Source organism: Penaeus vannamei, chromosome 7 (genome assembly GCF_042767895.1).
Source record: "Penaeus vannamei isolate JL-2024 chromosome 7, ASM4276789v1, whole genome shotgun sequence".
NCBI lineage: Eukaryota > Metazoa > Arthropoda > Malacostraca > Decapoda > Penaeidae > Penaeus > Penaeus vannamei.
In genome coordinates, this window is record NC_091555.1 from 30,545,883 (window position 1) to 30,555,550 (window position 9,668).

Sequence of the window (9,668 nt, forward strand, 5' to 3'; positions counted from 1 at the left end):
AGGGGTGACAGACGGGGCAGGGGAGAGCAAAGGGGGAGGGCAGGGGTGACAGACGGGGCAGGGGAGAGCAAAGGGGGAGGGCAGGGGTGACAGACGGGGCAGGGGAGAGCAAAGGGGGAGGGCAGGGGTGACAGACGGGGCAGGGGAGAGCAAAGGGGGAGGGCAGGGGTGACAGACGGGGCTGGGGAGGGCAGGGGTGACAGACGGGGCAGGGGAGAGCAAAGGGGGAGGGCAGGGGTGACAGACGGGGCTGGGGAGAGCAAAGGGGGAGGGCAGGGGTGACAGACGGGGCAGGGGAGAGCAAAGGGGGAGGGCAGGGGTGACAGACGGGGCTGGGGAGAGCAAAGGGGGAGGGCAGGGGTGACAGACGGGGCTGGGGAGAGCAAAGGGGGAGGGCAGGGGTGACAGACGGGGCTGGGGAGGGCAGGGGTGACAGACGGGGCAGGGGAGAGCAAAGGGGGAGGGCAGGGGTGACAGACGGGGCAGGGGAGAGCAAAGGGGGAGGGCAGGGGTGACAGACGGGGCAGGGGAGAGCAAAGGGGGAGGGCAGGGGTGACAGACGGGGCTGGGGAGAGCAAAGGGGGAGGGCAGGGGTGACAGACGGGGCTGGGGAGAGCAAAGGGGGAGGGCAGGGGTGACAGACGGGGCAGGGGAGAGCAAAGGGGGAGGGCAGGGGTGACAGACGGGGCAGGGGAGAGCAAAAGGGGAGGGCAGGGGTGACAGACGGGGCAGGGGAGAGCAAAGGGGGAGGGCAGGGGTGACAGACGGGGCAGGGGAGAGCAAAAGGGGAGGGCAGGGGTGACAGACGGGGCAGGGGAGAGCAAAGGGGGAGGGCAGGGGTGACAGACGGGGCAGGGGAGAGCAAAGGGGGAGGGCAGGGGTGACAGACGGGGCAGGGGAGAGCAAAGGGGGAGGGCAGGGGTGACAGACGGGGCAGGGGAGAGCAAAGGGGGAGGGCAGGGGTGACAGACGGGGCAGGGGAGAGCAAAGGGGGAGGGCAGGGGTGACAGACGGGGCAGGGGAGAGCAAAGGGGGAGGGCAGGGGTGACAGACGGGGCTGGGGAGGGCAGGGGTGACAGACGGGGCAGGGGAGAGCAAAGGGGGAGGGCAGGGGTGACAGACGGGGCAGGGGAGAGCAAAGGGGGAGGGCAGGGGTGACAGACGGGGCAGGGGAGAGCAAAGGGGGAGGGCAGGGGTGACAGACGGGGCTGGGGAGGGCAGGGGTGACAGACGGGGCAGGGGAGAGCAAAGGGGGAGGGCAGGGGTGACAGACGGGGCAGGGGAGAGCAAAGGGGGAGGGCAGGGGTGACAGACGGGGCAGGGGAGAGCAAAGGGGGAGGGCAGGGGTGACAGACGGGGCAGGGGAGAGCAAAGGGGGAGGCAGGGGTGACAGACGGGGCTGGGGAGAGCAAAGGGGGAGGGCAGGGGTGACAGACGGGGCTGGGGAGGGCAGGGGTGACAGACGGGGCTGGGGAGAGCAAAGGGGGAGGGCAGGGGTGACAGACGGGGCAGGGGAGAGCAAAGGGGGAGGGCAGGGGTGACAGACGGGGCAGGGGAGAGCAAAGGGGGAGGGCAGGGGTGACAGACGGGGCAGGGGAGAGCAAAGGGGGAGGGCAGGGGTGACAGACGGGGCAGGGGAGAGCAAAGGGGGAGGGCAGGGGTGACAGACGGGGCTGGGGAGGGCAGGGGTGACAGACGGGGCAGGGGAGAGCAAAGGGGGAGGGCAGGGGTGACAGACGGGGCTGGGGAGAGCAAAGGGGGAGGGCAGGGGTGACAGACGGGGCAGGGGAGAGCAAAGGGGGAGGGCAGGGGTGACAGACGGGGCTGGGGAGAGCAAAGGGGGAGGGCAGGGGTGACAGACGGGGCTGGGGAGAGCAAAGGGGGAGGGCAGGGGTGACAGACGGGGCTGGGGAGGGCAGGGGTGACAGACGGGGCAGGGGAGAGCAAAGGGGGAGGGCAGGGGTGACAGACGGGGCTGGGGAGAGCAAAGGGGGAGGGCAGGGGTGACAGACGGGGCTGGGGAGGGCAGGGGTGACAGACGGGGCTGGGGAGAGCAAAGGGGGAGGGCAGGGGTGACAGACGGGGCAGGGGAGAGCAAAAGGGGAGGGCAGGGGTGACAGACGGGGCAGGGGAGAGCAAAGGGGGAGGGCAGGGGTGACAGACGGGGCTGGGGAGGGCAGGGGTGACAGACGGGGCAGGGGAGAGCAAAGGGGGAGGGCAGGGGTGACAGACGGGGCAGGGGAGAGCAAAGGGGGAGGGCAGGGGTGACAGACGGGGCAGGGGAGAGCAAAGGGGGAGGGCAGGGGTGACAGACGGGGCTGGGGAGAGCAAAGGGGGAGGGCAGGGGTGACAGACGGGGCAGGGGAGAGCAAAGGGGGAGGGCAGGGGTGACAGACGGGGCAGGGGAGAGCAAAGGGGGAGGGCAGGGGTGACAGACGGGGCAGGGGAGAGCAAAGGGGGAGGGCAGGGGTGACAGACGGGGCTGGGGAGAGCAAAGGGGGAGGGCAGGGGTGACAGACGGGGCTGGGGAGAGCAAAGGGGGAGGGCAGGGGTGACAGACGGGGCAGGGGAGAGCAAAGGGGGAGGGCAGGGGTGACAGACGGGGCAGGGGAGAGCAAAGGGGGAGGGCAGGGGTGACAGACGGGGCAGGGGAGAGCAAAGGGGGAGGGCAGGGGTGACAGACGGGGCAGGGGAGAGCAAAGGGGGAGGGCAGGGGTGACAGACGGGGCAGGGGAGAGCAAAGGGGGAGGGCAGGGGTGACAGACGGGGCAGGGGAGAGCAAAGGGGGAGGGCAGGGGTGACAGACGGGGCTGGGGAGAGCAAAGGGGGAGGGCAGGGGTGACAGACGGGGCTGGGGAGAGCAAAGGGGGAGGGCAGGGGTGACAGACGAGGCTGGGGAGAGCAAAGGGGGAGGCAGGGGTGACAGACGGGGCTGGGGAGAGCAAAGGGGGAGGGCAGGGGTGACAGACGGGGCTGGGGAGAGCAAAGGGGGAGGGCAGGGGTGACAGACGGGGCAGGGGAGAGCAAAGGGGGAGGGCAGGGGTGACAGACGGGGCAGGGGAGAGCAAAGGGGGAGGGCAGGGGTGACAGACGGGGCTGGGGAGAGCAAAGGGGGAGGGCAGGGGTGACAGACGGGGCAGGGGAGAGCAAAGGGGGAGGGCAGGGGTGACAGACGGGGCAGGGGAGAGCAAAGGGGGAGGGCAGGGGTGACAGACGGGGCAGGGGAGAGCAAAGGGGGAGGGCAGGGGTGACAGACGGGGCTGGGGAGAGCAAAGGGGGAGGCAGGGGTGACAGACGGGGCTGGGGAGAGCAAAGGGGGAGGGCAGGGGTGACAGACGGGGCAGGGGAGAGCAAAGGGGGAGGGCAGGGGTGACAGACGGGGCAGGGGAGAGCAAAGGGGGAGGGCAGGGGTGACAGACGGGGCAGGGGAGAGCAAAGGGGGAGGGCAGGGGTGACAGACGGGGCTGGGGAGAGCAAAGGGGGAGGGCAGGGGTGACAGACGGGGCAGGGGAGAGCAAAGGGGGAGGGCAGGGGTGACAGACGGGGCAGGGGAGAGCAAAGGGGGAGGGCAGGGGTGACAGACGGGGCAGGGGAGAGCAAAGGGGGAGGGCAGGGGTGACAGACGGGGCAGGGGAGAGCAAAGAGAGGCTGAGGGTGGCAGGGACGAGGGGACGACGGCCAGAGAGGGTCAGAAGAGAGCCGGAAGAGGAGGAGGGTCGGCGACGGCCAAGCGTGGGCCAGAGACAGGAATGTGCAAGGTGCATATAGGCGAGGGTTTGAACAGCGCAGTAAACAGAAAAGAAATGATAGGGCGCAAAAGAGACAAAGAAGATGCTTACAAAACTCGGATGAGGACAAGAGACCGGCTGAAGATGAGGGCAAGGGCAAGGGAGGCGGCGGGAACGAAAAGGCAAGCAAAAGTGAGATTTCATGTCGTTAACCTGCTTCAGGCGCTCTGGGTCAAACCCCTCTCTCTGAACACATTCACTTTACATCGTCAAGACATCATGTCCGCATAAAAGCAGATCCATTAAATTCCAGATGCCCTCGCGTAAGACGCATTATCCCCATCTCGTGGCTAAGTATCGAATACTTTATCAACCCCTACACAACCCCTACGCGGACACGGATACACGGCGGCGCATTGACCCTTTCGGCGAGCGGGAGACAGTCGACAGGGTCTGGGCGTAGCCTGTAAACATGTATATCCAATTACGCGAACATTTACACAAGCGATCTTCGCACCGCAGCCAGCAATATGTCAGGGGTCACTTTTAGCCCCCCCCCCCTCCGCAAGCACCAAAGAATAGACCCTATCTACCTAACAGTTCACCGACTCTGTCTGATCGTGAACCCAACCTCTCTCTCCTTTCCGGCCGCCTCCGACCTCCCTCCCAATCATCTGATAATCCCGAATCCGAATCCTGCCTCTAGCGTCCCCCGCTGATCCCGCAGCATCCTATGATGAAAACTTTAAACTCTCCCTTGTTCGAGCCCCGAGTGACCTTGGCCGTGACCCTGGACGTCTTGACCTTAATCATCTTCCTCGAACGACACTCTGACCTTGGCACCAAATCCTGAACATATATTTTCATGAATTCCTTACGATGACTTTTGAATTTCTGTCACAGCAAACACGCGCCCAAGAAAACATCTTGCCCTGAATACTCTTGCAGATTGCACCGCTTGCTTATTATCAGGAACGCTTGCGAGTCTGCGAATATCTTGGCAACACGGACAGGGCTGCAGTCAGTGACACGGCATTTTCTTTCTAACGTGACACAACGCTTCTCGTGAGATCCTGTTGAAATCACGTTTTTTAAGCGTCATCTTAAGCTTGTTTGCTTTTTTATGCGCGAATCATTCATCTTCGACAAGTTGTGCTTGAATGAAGATCGCATCACTTGCCCAGGCTCACTGCGATGGAAATAGCATTTATCTCAACAGCCGATTTAATCCAATCGTATAAACTCACAGGCTCTTTGATGACACCTGCGAGTCTGGCTGCTGCACAACGGCTTTGATAAGAAAATCGACTGACGGAGAAAGCTCTTTCGGAGAGGCGGCTGTGGGGCAACTTCAAATAAGCCACGCTGGTGTCATTGGCTGTAGTCGCGAATGTAAACTTTAAGCAGATCTTAATTATTTTTCAGTTCATAATACAGCTCTACAAGCGCAAACAAAATGAAAAAAAGACATTTTTTCTTTAAGAGAAAGATATTCCTAATAGCAAGTACATCACTGAAGAGAGCCTGTTGTGTCTCTTACCTCGTGGTTATGGATGTACATTCCGGTGAGGATGGACGAACGAGACGGACAGCACATGGGCGTTGTGGTGTAGGCCTGCGGGAAGTAGGCGCCCCCGTCCTTCATGAGGTTCATCAGTTGAGGCATGTAGTTGAGAGAACCTATGGCAAGAAAGCAAATATGAATGATCAACCGCCGGTTGCAGCATACAACCAAGATGCGAACTTGAAAGCACTACAGGATTTACGAGAGTAAATCCTGTAGTTGGAAGGTAAAGTACAACTGCAAACCTATCAGAACATACCATTCATGAGGATTCAAGAGAAGATTGACACATTGCAGTTCCTGGTCGCAGGGCAAGGAACGGGCACGGACGTGGCAGGTAACTTACCGAGTTCGACGTCCTGGTCGTCGGTGAGAATGAGGACGATGTTGGGCCTCTTGTCCCTTCGCGGAAGGCGCGGCGGCCGGTGCGCCGCATGGACCCTGCGCCACGAGTTCTCGTTTCCAAATGGCGTTTGCGAAGACTTCTGGTACGGCTGCCACCGAGAGTTGGAGTGCGTTCGCGGAGGCACGTTCTGGTTTTCTCTGGGACGTCCGGAGGCGCTGTGCTGGTATCCACTTGTGCCTTGGCGGTTTTGCATGCCAGAGGACCGTGCTGTGCTCTCCTCTGAGGAAGATTGAGTGTGCGGTGCCCTGGCTTGTGGCGCCTGCGACCCATGGGAGTCTCGTGCGCGTTGGTGCGCGTCGCTCGACGTTTCTTGCTGACGATAGGCGGCTTGTCGCGCACTTTGCCGTGCGTGGTGCCGCGCGCTATCTTCCTCGCGCCTCCTTGGCACTGGCGCTATGTGCCCACTATACTCACGGGCGGAGAGTCTGTCCCAGGACGTCCGCTCTGCCAGAGTGCGATCGGATGGGGCGGTTTCCTCCCACCATGATCTCCTGGAGGAAGTGGCCGGCCGGATCGGGGAGTCGTGGCGCCGTCCTTGGTGCCTGGTGGCGGTCCAAGACACCGCGGGCCTTTCCGCAGCCGTCTCCTGGGGCGAGACGACCCATGCCACCGCCGATAAGGACACCCACGCCAGCACCCAGCCGCTCCTGCACCACACCATGCTGAGATGATCTTTACCCCAGTAACATTATCTGAAAAGAATAGAAACTCTTTGTAATTTTTTGTATACGCTGCAAAATTAATAAATCCTATACAATAGACAGACATTTTTCACTAGTCTGCCTTTGTCACTCCCTGTCTCTTTACATAAACATATAAATATACACGTCTGTATGTATCATCCTTATTGAAATGTCCACACCTGCTGATTGTTTGTCTTGACTCACTGCAGATCCACTTAATGGTAAACAGAAAGTATTCCCGAAATCTGTCTACCAAACGTCTAGGCGCTGCTGCCATAGCACAAGACTGCGGAAGCCCATAACAAGCAGGCAGACAAAAAAGGCCAGGCCGAAACAACCACAGCCGCCACCCTCTCACTAACTTTATTAAGGTGTCAATAAAGGTCAACTCGCCACGTGCAGAGGTTCAATCTTCATCCCAGCCTCCCCTTGGCCTCCCCGCGTCGAGAATCAAATCATGAAAGTCTTGCCGCACGCCGTGGCAGGTCACTCAACTAGATCGCCCATGTAAGGACGCCGCGCACACGGCCCGAATTAACAGCTGATAAGATATGGTTATGCAAACGTTGTTAATGCCAGTAATAACAGGGGAGAAATCAGCTGACGCCCATGGCAACACGGGCTGCCTTCAAGAGACGACCTAGGCAGATGTGCACATTAGTAATGGAGATCGAGTAGTGTCTACGAAGGGATATCTCAGTGCAAAACATGTGGCACAGGAAGGGCATCAGTGCCGCCGCCAGCATTTATCGAGAGCTTTGAGAGGGTCGCTGCAATGAGAAGCTGCCGTGAGGGGCTGGGCGAGCAGCCATGACTTGATCTGCATGTACCTGTCCTAACACAAATATCACTACTGCCTTCAGTAAACATTCATGGTATGTATAAATATTCCTTTGTGTCAAAGCAGCGTATCAAGATGAATAAATCTTACCTATCTATATACTGTTATCCGTTTCCTCTAACAAATACGCATCATTTTTTTATGCAAATGATATTCGGACCCGTCACTCGCGCGAATTAGCAAAGCTCACCAGCAACAACCTTCCCACGTCTCGGCCCTTCACCGCCCGCCACTGACGCCCGCCCACACCGCACAGCAGCCGGGCAGGAGACGCGGCGGGCGTGAGAGAAGGGCGCCGCCCTGTATTTCTTCGGCCCATCTCTCATCGCCCTTCACCTGCACGACCCTGTAAGCAAAACACCGGAGGAAAGAACTAAAAAAACAACGAAAATGCCGAGGGCCCTTTCGCCTCAGACGGAATAAGGCGAAAAAGCCTCGGAACATTCAAGGTTTTCCCTACTCTTTCGCTCGTTGATTTGCTTACTCTTTGCTCAGCATGAATCCTCCAGTGCCCGCCCATCCTTCCCTCCCGCCGCCCGAAAAGCTGGCCTTGTGCCCTCGCTCTGCTGACCCTGCCTTCTCGTCCTCTTTCACCTTCACGCGACCTTCCCTCGCCTCCCTTCCCCCGCCAACGACATCTCAAAGAAACATTCCCAGCCGCAGATCCGACAGCTACAACGCAATCACCCGCGCGCATGCCCAGACGGTGACCTCACACTCGGGCCAAGATTTTTCTCGCGCGGGACAATCCAGAAGCCGGGACAACCGCTTGTTAATAGTCACTCGATCCTCGTCGACTGCCCGCCCGCAGCCTTGGCTCTCTCGCCTCCACCGGGCTCGCGCGCCCAGGCCGCCCACGTGAAGAAATCTTCCTTACAAGCGACTTCTGAATATTCCATTCTTCGACTGGCTCGACGTATCCAATTTTTCTTCTTTTGAGTTACATATTTCCCTCAGGTCTTCCCCCTTTTCCCTCGCTCTCTTAGCCCCCTCCCCTCACTCTCACCCTCAGTCTTTCTCTCCTCCTATTCCTCTTCTTCCTCCCCCTCCTATTCTTCTTCTTCTTCTTCTTCTTCTTCTTCCTCCTCCTCCTCCTTCCCCCTATTCCGCTCCTCAGCAACCACCGTAATGAAATATTCATTCCTCCAATTGGTATTCCATGCCGCCAAACGCCAAAATCCGGGCGCGGCGAAGCGTACTACGATTTTTCTCATCAAGTGAAAAAGTGACGGCGGCGGCGGCGGCGAGTGCCATCACTTATGGATGTGACCTTCTGCCGCTGTTTGGGTGGCAGAGGCAACAATGGCACCGAGAGGTTCTCTCTGTTGGCAGAAAAGGTGGCACGACGATCTAGGGCACACTGTCCAGTCAAAGTGTGGCTTTTGTGATTTCAGTTCCTCCATCCGCCATTGCTGCTTAATAATTGTCGACGAACTCCTCGAGCAATGAGACGAAGCCCGAGGCGGCACTCGGGCGCTTCGAGCAAATGCCACAAGGCGCCGGCAGAGACGTCGCAGAACCTTTGATGCCAGAGGGACTGACATCAAAGGCCAGAAAAAACAGGGCCAGAAAAAAAAAACAGAATTATCATATCTATATGTTTTAATTATAAACTAAAATGAGACGGAGCAGAGAGATTTAAGCCACATGCTGAAGCACAAAAAACGTATTTTCTGCATAGTCATCTGACACTTAACAAGTTAAGAATAGATAAGTGTATCACACGGCTGTAAAATAAACCCAAAAAAGGAACTGTCACTGAAACGAATTAAAAGTGACCTCCTTATTTACATTGGGAATTCCTGTCGCTAATGAAGTCGTGTAAGATTAATCTTCACAGGGAAACATGCATAAATGAATTTAAAGTTGAATGGATTGACTGCAGCCGCGGCGAGGGCTGGGCGGGCGGCTGGGCGGAGAAGAGGCGCAAGCGTCCCCGCAGGAGCAGCGGAGGAGGCTCTTGTGAGACCCGGATGCCGACATAATCATATCTAACTTTCATCTTCCCTCTATGAAATCTTTATGAAGCCCTCAGAATTCCTCGGTTGCAAATATTTTGTCTAGAGAAAAACACACAAAGCGTGGGCGCATCTTCTATCTTCTGCCCACTTACTCTCATTCCTTTCCTCTCCTCTCCCACCCCCTTTCGGGCGTTCGCTCTCTCTCCTTACGCAACAGCGCTGCCAATCTCCGTATCGAGACGGGATCGGCCTCCAGACGCATGCAAGATTGATCGAGTGCCGTCTGAGCGCTGGGAAGGAAACCCGCCCGCCCGCCCGCCCGCCCGCCCGCGGCCCGGGGACACGCGCCACCCATTCACGGAGGCCGTCGATATGCGGCCAGGTCACCCGCCGAACCGCCTTCGCGATGAGCAAACAGCGACACGCGTCCCGAGGACACCACGCCTCTCCTACGCCCTCTCGCCATCAAGCATCGGCCACACAAA

At 59.1% G+C, this 9,668-nt stretch overlaps 1 protein-coding gene across 9 annotated transcripts in view; it reads right to left on the bottom strand.

Moving 5' to 3' along the window:
- The window catches only part of Sulf1 (Extracellular sulfatase Sulf1), a 237,924-nt gene that overhangs the window by 124,561 nt on the left and 103,695 nt on the right, over positions 1-9,668 (bottom strand). For all 9 annotated transcript variants that reach the window (XM_070123682.1, XM_070123677.1, XM_070123685.1 and 6 more), the window contains 2 exons: positions 5,639-6,390; positions 5,269-5,408 (listed from right to left, as the gene is read on the bottom strand). In XM_070123682.1, coding sequence (XP_069979783.1) covers positions 5,269-5,408; positions 5,639-6,359 — 861 coding nt within the window. In that variant the 5' untranslated portion in view covers positions 6,360-6,390. The remainder of the gene's footprint in view (positions 1-5,268; positions 5,409-5,638; positions 6,391-9,668) is intronic.